We start from the raw sequence: 14,229 nt of genomic DNA, 5'->3' as shown, positions 1-14,229 counted from the left end.
AAATGTTGTTTTGTGGCAGCATAAACACATTATGCATAGGTTCAGATCATTCTATTGTGGATTTAATAGAGCAAGTTATTGTTAGGCTGTGTTTTTTTTATGTCTTTTTATGTGTAATTTACAGGTGTTTAAAATCAATTTTAAAATTTTTGATTCACTGTGCCCTGGACACTAATTCACAGTGAATCAACTTAGAATATAATGAAAAAACACATGATTATAAAGATTTCTTCAAAATTATTAAATATATGCTGATGCATATACAAACTATAATCCAACAAACCAGCTATGTAATGTGTGAGTGTCTATATAGTGACATAAGTCCTTTAGAAACTATTATAAATACAACTGTCATAATTTCTGTTCAAACGTGAAAACAGATGTTTATATACACAAATTATAGAAATAATTCATGTAAAAATAAATGTATAAGCTTCAACAAGTAATATTTGTCATTCACTTGACACTGGGGCTTAGTAAATCACTTTCTAGACTGATTCACTGTGCCCCGATTCACTGTGCCCCGGGTGCATGTGACACATGAGTCATGTTATCAAATAGCTGATAGTCTGGAGAAGACATAGCACATGCTCATCAGTTGGATGGGGTAGTCTTCTAACTAACAACAACTTTTTGGGCCACCTTTCCTCTGTTGTGAGAAATAAATACAAAGACACTGACATCGACAAAATTTGCTTTTGATAGGAAAAAACTGACTTCACTTGCCACTTAGTTTTACCCTTAATGTATCCAAAAACAAAACACTAATTAATCAAAACACTAATATCAGCTTGGGACTCCGATGAGGGTGGTTGCATCTCCTCCACTCTCCCTTATCTCTGCTCTCTGCTTTAACCTTCAAGTCCCTACTTCACCAGACTGCAAATTCCTCAAATTATATTGGATTCTGGAGCTATTGGACTACTACTGGATTAACCATGGAATTGAGCAGCTGGTCTCTGAATGCTATTGACACCATCTTTTCTACAAGAAGGTCAGGACCGGGGGTTCCTACCTGCCCAGATAGAATGCATCCTGCGGGCTATGTTCTCGACTCCTGGGGTCTTGACGTATTGCATGCTTGGCGCCTTTCTCTGTTGAGGACGTAGAGGATTTATTTATATTTGGTCTTATGGTAGCAGGGCTGGTACTCTCTGGCTTATGTGCTGCCCTGATCTATCGGAAAATTGGCAAGATGGCGGCATCAAGAACCACAGGCCCTCGCTTGTCCGTCATGATTAACGAGGTGGGCAAGGCATTGCATTCTCAGACTGCGATGATTCTTGAACTTAGACACAAGTTGGATGACATCTTGGAGCAGATGCGTGCCTTGCAGATGAAGTTGAAGATTTCGGAGGCCAGGGAATATTCTTAATTCAGAATTGGGAATATTCTTAATTCATAACTGGGATTTGGTTTGTTCAAGTGGAACTGTAAAAAGTGTTTTTCACTGCTCAAACCACAACACAGCAGGCTTATCAAGCCTGAAGGACAAATTGTCCGACTGTTTTCCTCCAGAGGAATGTCTTCTGGCCTTGGTGATTATTTGGCTCCTTCTTATCTCAACCCACAAAGACAATAAACTGTTTTTCACAGGACTGAAGCATACTCCACTCCCTCTCCCCACCCCCCTCCTACCCCCCATCACACACACCCCACTCCGGCTTCTGCTTACATAACACCCTTTCCCTTCTGCGGGGGCGGCGTGGTTTTAGCTGCAGCTGGTCCCACCCCCAACCCCAAGCTGATGGTGGCGCAACTCAGGGTTGCTGCGTGACCTTCACCCACTTGCCTCAATTCGGATAATGGACTTCTTCAAATTTAGTGCACATAAACAATGTTAAATGTGTATGTGCTGTCTTTAATTCAGATGTTATTTTTTTATTTAATTGCTGTCTGAGGTAACTGGAGTGTAAACGTAATTTATCCACTGTGAGATCAATAAAGTATATCTCATCTCATAAGGGGATGTCTTCATGCATAAAAATATGGCATAACTGCTGCAAATATATATATATATATATATATATATATATATATATATATATATATATATATATATATATATATATATATATATATATATATATATATTACAAATAATGGATGGTCAGGGGTCCAACATAGAGAAATCCTGGATGAAGAAAAGTTATATTGGACAAGGCTTAGCCGAGTCCAATATAACTTTTCTGAATCAGAATTCAGAAAAGTTTTCAGAATTTCAGAAGAGTTTTCAGAATTCAAAATTCAGAAAAGTTATATTGGACTCAGCTATGCCTCGTCCAATATAACTTTTCTTCATCCAATATTTCTCAATGTTGGACAACTTGCCATCCATCAATTGTTATGTTCTCCACCCCCCTCCCAAATTAAGCAAACAACAAAGAGTCAAGTAAACTAGATCAATTTCTTTGGTTGTGAACAGCATATGGATGCTTCTAAAACGTCAGTAGCATGCTTGTCTACCTTCTTAGTGTTTTTGGCATCCTTCGAGTTCAATATTTCCACAAGTTCCTCCTCTGTGAACTCAGCAAACCTCGCTGGCAGACGATTTTCTGCTGTTGTTGACATATTTGTTGCCATTTTTTCAACCAGCGTCTGTCAGCAAGTTCCTGACCTCCGCTACGTCATTAGTGATGTCATCTCCTGATTAATTGTATGCCGCGCTCTGACTGGCTAGCTGTTGGCAGTAAGCTCTAATGCTACTGGTCAGTGGGAACTGATCCAATATAACCTTTGGTCCTAGCTTTTTTGGATTTCTTTGGATCCAACATAACTTTCTGGCACCAAGCATGCCAAAATACAGGTAAATGATGGACGGAAAGGCTATTCTGTGATTGGCTATTGCAATCTGAGTGGAGAACATGTATACAGTAGTGTTCAGAATAATAGTAGTGCTATGTGACTAAAAAGATTAATCCAGGTTTTGAGTATATTTCTTATTGCTCCTTGGGAAACAAGGTACCAGTAGATTCTGTAGATTCTCACAAATCCAACAAGACCAAGCATTCATGATATGCACACTCTTAAGGCTATGAAATTGGGCTATTAGTAAAAAAAAGTAGAAAAGGGGGTGTTCACAATAATAGTAGTGTGGCATTCAGTCAGTGAGTTCGTCAGTTTTGTGGAACAAACAGGTGTGAATCAGGTGGGTGTCCCCTATTTAAGGATGAAGCCAGCACCTGTTGAACATGCTTTTCTCTTTGAAAGCCTGAGGAAAATGGGACGTTCAAGACATTGTTCAGAAGAACAGCGTAGTTTGATTAAAAAGTTGATTGGAGGGGGAAAACTTATACGCAGGTGCAAAAAATTATAGGCTGTTCATCTACAATGATCTCCAATGCTTCAAAATGGACATAAAACCAAAGACGCAATGAAAGAAGACGGAAAACAACCATCAAAATGGATAGAAGAAAAACCAGAATGGAAAAGGCTCACCCATTGATCAGCTCCAGGATGAACAAAGACAGTCTGGAGTTACCTGTAAGTGCTGTGACAGTTAGAAGACGCCTGTGTGAAGCTAATTTATTTGTAAGAATCCCCCGCGAAGTCCCTCTGTTAAATAAAAGACATGTGCAGAAGAGGTTACAATTTGCAAAATCAACTGGCCTAAAGAGAAATGGAGGAATATTTTGTGGACTGATGAGAGTAAAATTGTTCTTTTTGGGTCCAAGGGCTGCAGACAGTTTATGAGATGACCCCCAAACTCTGAATTCAAGCCACAGTTCACAGTGAAGACAGTGAAGCATGGTGGTGCAAGCATCATGATATGAGCATGTTTCTCCTACTATGGTGTTGGGCCTATATATCGCATACCAGGTATCATGGATCAGTTTGGATATGTCAAAATACTTGAAGAGGTCATGTTGCCTTATATTGAAGAGGACATGCCCTTGAAATGGGTGTTTCAACAAGACAATGACCCCAAGCACACTAGTAAATGAGCAAAATCTTGGTTCCAAACCAACAAAATTAATGCTTCGCAGATGTGAAGAAATCATGAAAAACTGTGGTTATACAACTAAATACTAGTTTAGTGATTCACAGGATTGCTAAAAAAGCAGTTTGAACATAATAGTTTTGAATTTGTGGCATCAACAGCAGATGCTACTATTATTGTGAACACCCCCTTTTCTACTTTTTTTTTACTAATAGCCCAATTTCATAGCCTTAAGAGTGTGCATATCATGAATGCTTGGTCTTGTTGGATTTGTGAGAATCTACTGGTACCTTGTTTCCCATGTAACAATAAGAAATATACTCAAAACCTGGATTAATCTTTTTAGTCACATAGCACTACTATTATTCTGAACACTACTGTATACATGTTCTCCACTCAGATTGCAATAGCCAATCACAGAAAAGCCTTTCTGTCCATCATTTACCTGTATTTTGGCATGCTTGGTGCCAGAAAGTTATGTTGGATCCAAAGGGATCCAAAAAGGCTAGGACCAAAGCTTATATTGGATATATATATATATATATATATATATATATATATATATATATATATATATATATATATATATATATATATATATATATATACACTCAACAAAAATATAAATGCAGCACTTTTGGTTTTGCTCCCATTTTGTATGAGATGAACTCAAAGATCTAAAACTTTTTCCACATACACAATATCACCATTTCCCTCAAATATTGTTTACAAACTAGTCTAAATCTGTGATAGTAGGCACTTCTCCTTTGCAATGGTTGTGCGAAGTTGCTGGATATTGGCAGGAACTGGTACACGCTGTCGTATACGCCGGTCCAGAGCATCCCAAACATGCTCAATGGGTGAAATGTCCGATGAGTATGCCGGCCATGCAAGAACTGGGACATTTTCAGCTTCCAAGAATTGTGTACAGATCCTTGCAACATGGGGCCGTGCATTATCCTGCTGCAACATGAGGTGATGTTCTTGGATGTATGGCACAACAATGGGCCTCAGGATCTCGTCACGATATCTCTGTGCATTCAAAATGCCATCAATAAAATGCACCTGTGTTCTTCGTCCATAACAGACGCCTGCCCATACCATAACCCCACCGCCACCATGGGCCACTCGATCCACAACATTGTCATCAGAAAACCGCTCACCCACACGACGCCACACACGCTGTCTGCCATCTGCCCTGGACAGTGTGAACCGGGATTCATCCGTGAAGAGAACACCTCTCCAACGTGCCAAATGCCAGCGAATGTGAGCATTTGCCCACTCAAGTCGGTTACGACGACGAACTGGAGTCAGGTCGAGACCCCGATGAGGACGACAAGCATGCAGATGAGCTTCCCTGAGACGGTTTCTGACAGTTTGTGCAGAAATTCTTTGGTTATGCAAACCGATTGTTTCAGCAGCTGTCCGAGTGGCTGGTCTCAGACGATCTTGGAGGTGAACATGCTGGATGTGGAGGTCCTGGGCTGGTGTGGTTACACGTGGTCTGCGGTTGTAAGGCTGGTTGGATGTACTGCCAAATTCTCTGAAACGCCTTTGGAGACGGCTTATGGTAGAGAAATGAACATTCAATACACGAGCAACAGCTCTGGTTGACATTCCTGCTGTCAGCATGCCAATTGCATGCTCCCTCAAATCTTGCGACATCTGTGGCATTGTGCTGTGTGATAAAACTGCACCTTTCAGAGTGGCCTTTTATTGTGGGCAGTCTAAGGCACACCTGTGCACTAATCATGGACACGGACATGTCACCCATTGAGCATGTTTGGGATGCTCTGGACCGGCGTATACGACAGCGTGTACCAGTTCCTGCCAATATCCAGCAACTTCGCACAGCCATTGAAGAGAAGTGGACCAACATTCCACAGGCCACAATTGACAACCTGATCAACTCTATGTGAAGGAGATGTGTTGCACTGCATGAGGCAAATGGTGGTCACACCAAATACTGACTGGTATCCCCCCCACCAATAAAACAAAACTGCACCTTTCAGAGTGGCCTTTTATTGTGGGTAGTCTAAGGCACACCTGTGCACTAATCATGGTGTCTAATCAGCATCTTGATATGGCACACCTGTGAGGTGGGATGGATTATCTCAGCAAAGGAGAAGTGCTCACTATCACAGATTTAGACTGGTTTGTGAACAATATTTGAGGGAAATGGTGATATTGTGTATGTGGAAAAAGTTTTAGATCTTTGAGTTCATCTCATACAAAATGGGAGCAAAACCAAAAGTGTTGCATTTATATTTTTGTAACAGGAAAAACACCTCCGTGTTGATAACCATTTGTAAAATCCAGGCGGCTTTTGATGGCTTTCAGTGGAGTGAGTATATGAGAAATTGTTTAACAGCTGGACATGTTCCAACTTGTCCTTAAGGCTTCCAACGGAGGTGTTTTTCCTGTGGCGGAGCGTCGCGGCGGCTGCGAGCCGACGCTGCAATCCGTCCGCACGTCTTTCATTAAAAAAAATCTCCTTTAACAGTGGAATATCCGGATAAAATGCTGAAACCGACTTCTTCTGAAACTTCTCTGTTCTCTCACGACGTCCTGGATCAATAGAGCCTGAAATGTGGAGGTTTTCAGCTTGAAACAGGCTTATGACGACGCCTGAGAGTGCTGCGCGACGTCTCGCACCGTGGGAAGTCCTTAAAGCGACAGTATCACCTCAAAATCTCTCATCAGCTGTTAAAATTTTCACTGAAAACCAGCTTAATTTTTCAAACCGTGTCCACTTCGATGTGTCGCACAGGTTTAGAAAAAATTTTGATCAAACAAAGTGCCAGTCTCTCAGCAACTTCTCAGACAAAGGAATTCCGATGAGGGGCTGGACGACTCCTCCCACAAGGAGTGCTCACAGGCGAATGACGTCACCGACAGGCGTGGAAAAACTCACGCATGCGGACGAGGGTTCAAGCATGTCTGACGTAAAAACATATGAATGAAATCCATATAGTTTTTGAAAAAAATAAAAAGGACCTATACTTTATTGACAGACCTCGTGTATATATATATATATATATATATATATATATATATATATATATATATATATATATACTTGTATCTTTATATATGTGTGTGTGTATGTGTGTGTGTGTGTAGTTTTGCAGATATATAGCTACTGATTCACTGTGCCCCGTGATTCACTGTGCTCTGGTTTCCCCTATTGCGAATTTTGCTTTCTTTGAGTTTTACACTTTTTTTTCAAAGTGCTAAAATTTTGAACTGCCTATTTCTCAATCCTTCAAATAAACACTTTGTTGTGGTTCCCATCATTATTACCAGTTTACTCCCCCTTTGTTTAGTTGTATGTGTGCACACACGTGTGTGCGTGCGTGTGTGGATACTTAAAGAAATGAACAGAACGTTCAGACTTTCTGATGTAACAAAATGCTTGTTTTGTGCAGTACTTCTATTTTTAACATTTTTAAACATCACTGCACTCATGCATCTCCAGGTTGTGTTAAATTCGCTGAGGTGTTCTCCAGTTTCAAATTCCCAGCTTCTTCTGAAATATTAATATGTAATATGCCCCGGCTGGCAGGCTGCATAATAAAACACAGGCAAACATTGAGCACTGGCAAAACAAAGTGTTCTTCAGAAAGTTCTGGCATCTACTTTATCTGTATCATTTAATTTTAATGCTCTTCACCTGTCTGACATTTGACATGAGACACACACTGATAACTGTGTGCCTCCTTAATCTGTTTTAGTCTGGAAATGTATCTGTTGTGCCTGTTTCAGACCAGAGTCCTGAAGATGGCTCCTTTGTAAAAGGGTAGTGTTTTCTGCAGTAATGTGTGTGTGTGTGTGTGTGTGTGTGTGTGTGTGTGTGTGTGTGTGTGTGTGTGTGTGTGTGTGTGTGTGTGTGTGTGTGTGTGTGTGTGTAATAAGTCAAACATAATTTATAGACACGCACACAAAAGGAACATTTCTTCCAGAATCATATCTCCATGATTATAAGGTATAGAATGTTACACAAAATGGTAGCCCTGAAGTGCAAAACACAACATTCTATCTAATTTATTTATATAGCACCACATCACCTGAAACTGCTACACACATATAAGTTCTATTAACATTAACATTTATTTTATAGAGTTTTCAATTGTATATGCAAAGTGCAGCACATATGAAAATACAATAAAAGGAAAACTAATGACAACCACATAAATCTTATTGCCTCAATAAGAAATAATAAAATAGGAAATACATACAATACCAATTAAAACATTCAAATAAAAATTAATTTACTGAGTATTACAGATTACAGGATATAGGCAGCCGAAAACAAAGTCTAAAGTCCTCACTGGACCTCACCTGCTACAAATCACATTGTAAATGATTTACTTTCATATTCCACAGAAAAGAAGCACAATAACAGTAAGAAATTGCAACTGTTGACTTCTTTGGAACACACAGTATTCATGTATTCTGAGAATGCAGAGCACTGGCTGGTACATAAAGCTTTACAAGATCTATCAGATAAGATGTTGCTAGTCCATTTAGAGGGTTATACACTAACAACAGAACCATAAACTCTGACCACACATGAACATGAAGTAAATGAAGTGGGGCTAAGACCCGGGTAATATGATCAGATTTCCTCCAATCGATATCACTCTTGTAGCTGAATTCTGAACCAATTGTAGATTTAATGGTACTGTTATGCAGCAAACCAGGGAATAAGACATTGCAATAGCCAATTCTATGGACAAGACTTTACCTGCCTCATAAACACATTGGTGACAGCAGTAAGGAAAAATCAGTTACAGGAAGTAACTGTCAGGCTCTGCCCCGGCCCGGGGTTCATGTCGGGGTTTACCCTTTATTCAGGTCTAGGCTTCCACTGAGGATTTTACGGTTTTACTTTTCATATTAGTATATGTTGTCATTTAAGTCTTGGTTTGGTTATGTTCATTTCTTTTCTTTGTGTAATGCTTTTGTTACCAGTTTAATTCTCTGTTTAATGTTTATTTGTGGTTTAGTCATTCATTGCATTACCTGTATTCTGTAGTCCCTGGTTTTGTTTTTTGTTCATCATTTATTTTCTATTCAGTCAATAGTTTGTTTTGTCATGTTTACTGTAATCACTTTCCTGTATCAGGCCCTCTCTAATTTTAGTTATAATCATTAGTTTTCTGGTTTTCCACTTTTTGACTCGCCACCTTAGTTCTTAGTTTTGCCCCTTTGTTTTGTTCATGTTTATTGGTTTGTCAAGCACGTCATGTTTTGAACCGTTGGTTTTTCTGTCACTTAATTATCTTGCCCCAAGTCACTTTGGTTTTGTCTCACTGCACTCTCTTGCACTTACCTTTGTCTTCCCCTGTCACACCCCCTTTCCAGAGCCTTCCACACACCTGTACCTCATCACCTGTTGATTAACCTGCTCCCTACTTAAGCCCTCACAGTCTAACAGCTCACTGCCAGATTCTTGTATTTTTGCACTTTCCAGCCTCACACCATAGTCCTGTTTTGTCTTGTTGTATTTCTGACCTTGCCTGTGTTATTGATGTCCGCCTCGCCTTATCCCTGAACTCTGCTCGTTTTTTGACTTTGCCTTTGCCTCAGCCCTGTGAACTCCTAGACACCATGTATTTCCAACGTTGCTTGTTTTTTGAACTCTGCCTCAGCTTGCTACCTGCTTGTACGTCTGCTACGTTGACTGATACCCCGTGTACCGAACCTGTTGCCAGCTTACCAGATAAAGCCTTTTACTGAGAGTCTGCATATGTCTTCTACAACCTTCAGGGCCAAGCCACCATGAATCATGACAGTAACATCAAGCAGACCAGAGACAGTGGGGTGACCATCTGTTATGGCCATACTAAGAAGACAAAAGACACAAGATTGATAGAACATGCAATGTACATAACAGTAAAGTGACAAAGAGAGCAGATGTAAATGTTTGGAAAGAAGGAATAAGCCACCACCCCCTCTGTAACAGGAAACAACAGGGTTTAAGGGAAATGAGGTTTGGAATAACTGGAAACTGTGTCGACCAGAGTGTATAAATCATACTGGCTGTGGTCTCATTTGTTACGTCAATGCAATAATGTATTCACGTTTGAAATTCTGCTTTGTTCACATTTAAGTCTCAGCCCTACATCATCTCTCTCACTCTGACTACAGGTTTTTGGACTGGTTCACTGGACACTGATAGCGAGCACAAACTACAGAGCATTCCCAGTGTATGGATGGGTGATGTTTGTGGCCATCACTCTATGGATCCTCACCACCATCCTCTTCTTCATGAACCTGTTTGTCGTCCAAGTTAAACTCACCTTCATTCCCTGGACTCTGATGGTATAATTGGATGGGGGGCAGAGGACTGAAACAACAAACACTGATAACACTGACTAATGCAATGTTTAAATTATTAATTACACCTGGGATAGACATTTGTTCATATAATGTTTTTAAAGAATAATTGTGCTTTGTCAGCTATGGCCCTCTGTGTACACCTGATGATGTCAGATCTCAAAAGTTAAGCAGGTCATGATTAGTGATTGAATGGAATATCACTGATGGCCCATTCACACTCTGATGATGAACCCGGTGTTTGCTGACAAAGTGAAAGTTTGACAAACGTCAACCTGCAGTGAAGTCTGCCAGCCTCAGCAGGAGCTAAGTAGATGTCAGTCGGGCAATGCGGATGTTCATCGTGGTTCCGCCAAAAAGGCAAGAGTCGAGCTGCTCTACTGCTACCTCACCTCCGCGATTACACTGTTACTGCTGTTAGCCTCTTCCAGCCTCTGCTGGCCAACGTCGAAGGCTTGACTGGATGCACCACCTCCTCCACAGTGCATCCAAAAAGTCTTCACAGCACTTCACTTTTTCCACATTTTGTTATGTTACAGCCTTATTCCAAAATGGATGAAATTCATTTTTTTCCTCAAACGTCTATACACAATACCCCATAATGACAATGTGACAAAAGTTTTTTCTTTTTTAGAATTTTACAAATGATTAAAAATAAAAACCTAAGAAGTCTGTTGTGGTTAGAGGTCCAGATACGACTGAACCGTTCCAGGTGATGGACTCAAACGCTAGGGAACAAGGAAGACAACTGGTTGTGATCGAAAGGAGATTTATTTACAATAAATGTAAAAATAAAAATGCTGCGCTGGGGAGGCCTGCAGAGTGGAGACAGGGCCCGCTTGTGGCAGTGGAACTTAGGGAGCTGCAGGTTTTCAAGCCAGTCTTGTAAGCTGGAAAATTGAACAGAAATCCTGTAGTATAAGGGACTGTGTCATGCCTGGCAGGTGCCAGGCACCCGAAGTGTTTGGACCCAAAATGCAAACTCTCGGACTACTGGATGTAGAAGTACTCATGGTCTTTAATTCAGGCTCTGGTTCGGTACACAGGTGATCAGTCGGCGAGGAAGAAGCACAAACAGGGTCAGGCAAAAATGCAGTCATGGGCAAGCAGGGTTCAAAGGCACGAGCAGACACAGACATCATGGGCAAGGCAAAAGGCGCAGTCAAAAAACACAAGGCAGGATCTGGATACACGGCAAAAACAGGACTAGACAAAGCGCTGGTGAGTGTACAAAGACAACAAACGAGCAAGGGTGTGGTGGCTGGGTGGAGACTAAATAGGACAGGAGTTAACTAGGTGCACGTGAGGAACAATCAAGAAGGAGGCGTGGCTAGTGAACGAAGATACTTCATTGTGCAAGACAGTGAGGGAGGACAACTTAAGGTGGAGTGAAGAAAAGACAAAGATATGTGAACAGGTACACAGAGCGTGAGTGAAAGAAGACAAAGCAGACAGAGTTAAAGTGAGAGAAAAACATGACAGGTGCAGGATGTGAAGTGAACATAAATAACTGGTCCTGAGACAAGGACATGAAAGCAGGTGCAGGATGTCATCTGAGACCGCTGCAACGTGTTGAGTGAGAGGTGGAGGTGGAATTCCCACCAGGATTGTTACTGGGTGTTCACACACCCACCCTTGACTGTCTTTGCTTTCTGCCAGCAGTACCAGATCCGACACGCCGTGAAGGTGGCCACCTGGGGACTCCGGGACTTGGCGGCTCCAGTATTTCTCGGGTTCGGGTGGCGGTGGAAATCGTGTGGTTCCGGTTCGTTTCCAGACGGGCGTCTCTTATCGTCGAGCCTGCCCACACGACACCTTTATTAATTGACTGTTGCACATTCTGAATCTGCTGTGTTTGGTTGTGACATTCACAACAGTAAAGTGTTATAATTTGACTCCTTCCATTGTCCGTTCATTTACGCCCGCTGTTGTGGGTCCGTGTCACTACACTTTCCCAACACAATGACTGAAAACTAGAACAGAGTGAAAGGCCAAAGTAAAAAGTAACAAAGAAAACAAAGTGACAAAACAGAAAATAACCATATGATGAAAATAAAATACCTAGTGAATCATAAGAATAAAGTGGCAAGAAAAACATGACAGAAAATCACATGATGAAAATAATAACTAATAAATCAAAGGCACAGCAGACGGGAAACCACGAAAAGGGGAAAAATAAGGGTTCAACGCCCTGACCTGGCCCAATCCCTGACAGACTGGAGCCGGAGCCAGGTGGGGCGCACAGAGCCGAGGACGAGGAACTAAGAGGATGAGGAAAACGGATGGTGAGTGACTGCACTCGTAACACTGGAAAGCAGGAATGTTCAGAATTCAGGAAGTAAAGTTCACTATCTAGTAAATAAGGTTCACTGTTCAGAAATTGTTCATAGTTGATGAATTATCCTCAGAGGTTAGAGGTCCAGTGCTGCGTGTCTCATGACACAGTTCCAATTAAACAGGACTTGCCTTTAGAAATGACTTGGAAAGTTCTTAGTAGTTCTGCATAAGGGTTCATACAGTTCTTGGTAATAGTTCTTGAACACAGTTCTTGGAAACAGTTCTTGGTCATGGACATTCACAAACAGGAGAAGGGTGAGAGCGGGATCTCGCAAACTCAGAATCATGAAGGAACTTAGCTGAACGTGGCAGAGCTGTGCGCTCTGAGGCTGAGAGCAGATGAGTTCCAAAGTGACATAGTGCTTGGTAGTGCCATGGGAGCCAGGACCAGTGCAGCATGGAAGCCGGCAAGGAAAGTGTCTGGAAACACCAAAAGATCAATGAGCTCTAATACGGAAATTAGAGGTAGCCAGGTTACCTTGAGATGAGCTCCAGGAAGCTCAGAACGTAGACAAGGTCATGGATTTCTCATGGAGAGTCAATATGTAGAATCCGGTAGTGCCTGAGTTCAAAGCTGGGGTTTTAATAATCCGCTCCTGATGAGCCACTCATGAGCGTCAGGTGCAAGTAGATAATGAGCAGCAGGTGTTCCTCGGCTCTGCAGTGCACCACCTGGAGGGAAAACAGACAAACAACACACAAGAGGAGAGAGAAGGGAAGGGGAGAGAGGCAGCCAAAAGGCTGGCCACAACAGAAACCACATGTACATATTCACAGCCTTTGCCATGAAGCTCAAAATTGAGCTCAGGTGAATCCTGTTTCCACTGATCATCCTTGAGGTATTTCTACAGCATAACTGGAGTCCATCTGGGGTAAATTCAGTTGATTGGACATGATTTGGAAAGGCACACACCTGTCTAAGGTCCCACAGTTGACAGTGCACGTCAGAGCACAAACCAAGCATGAAGTCAAAGGAATTGTCTTAGACCTCTGAGACAGGATTGTCTTGAGGCACAAATCTGGGGAAGGGTACAGAAACATTTCTGCTGCTTTGAAGGTCCCAATGAGCACAGTGGCCTCCATCATCCTTAAAGGGAGGAAGCTTGGATCCACCAGAACTCTTCCTAGAGCTGGTCACCCGTTTAAACTGAGTGAGAAGGCCTTAGTCAGGGAGGTGACCAAGAATCTGACGGCCACTCTATCAGAGCTCCAGCATTCCTCTGTGGAGAGAAGAAAACCTTCCAGAAGGACAACCATTTCTGCAGCAATCCACCACTCAGGCCTGTATGGTAGAGTGGCCAGATGGAAGCTACTCTTTAGTATAAGCCACATGGCAGCCCGCCTGGAGTTTGCGAACAGGCACCTGAAGGACTCTCAGACCATGAGAAACAAAATTCTCTGGTCTGATGAGACAAAGATTGAACTCTTTGGCGTGAATGCCAGGCGTCATGTTTGGAGGAAACCAGGTACCATCCCTACAGTGAACCATGGTGGTGACAGCATCATGCTGTGGGGATGTTTTTCAGCAGCAGGAACTGGGAAACTAGTCAGGGTTGAGGGGAAGATGAATGCAGTAATGTACAGAGACATCCTGGATGAAAATCTGCTCC

At 41.8% G+C, this 14,229-nt stretch overlaps 1 protein-coding gene across 1 annotated transcript in view; it reads left to right on the top strand.

The window, feature by feature from the left end:
• Window positions 1-14,229, top strand: part of pllp (plasmolipin) — a 40,967-nt gene that overhangs the window by 19,478 nt on the left and 7,260 nt on the right. Inside the window, exon 2 of the mRNA XM_034176947.1 lies at window positions 10,094-10,267. Coding sequence (XP_034032838.1) covers window positions 10,094-10,267 — 174 coding nt within the window. The remainder of the gene's footprint in view (window positions 1-10,093; window positions 10,268-14,229) is intronic.

The sequence above is a fragment of the Thalassophryne amazonica genome, chromosome 8 (assembly GCF_902500255.1).
Source record: "Thalassophryne amazonica chromosome 8, fThaAma1.1, whole genome shotgun sequence".
Classification (NCBI taxonomy): domain Eukaryota; kingdom Metazoa; phylum Chordata; class Actinopteri; order Batrachoidiformes; family Batrachoididae; genus Thalassophryne; species Thalassophryne amazonica.
Note: the sequence above shows the minus strand (reverse complement) of the source record. Positions and strands in the feature narration are given on the sequence as shown.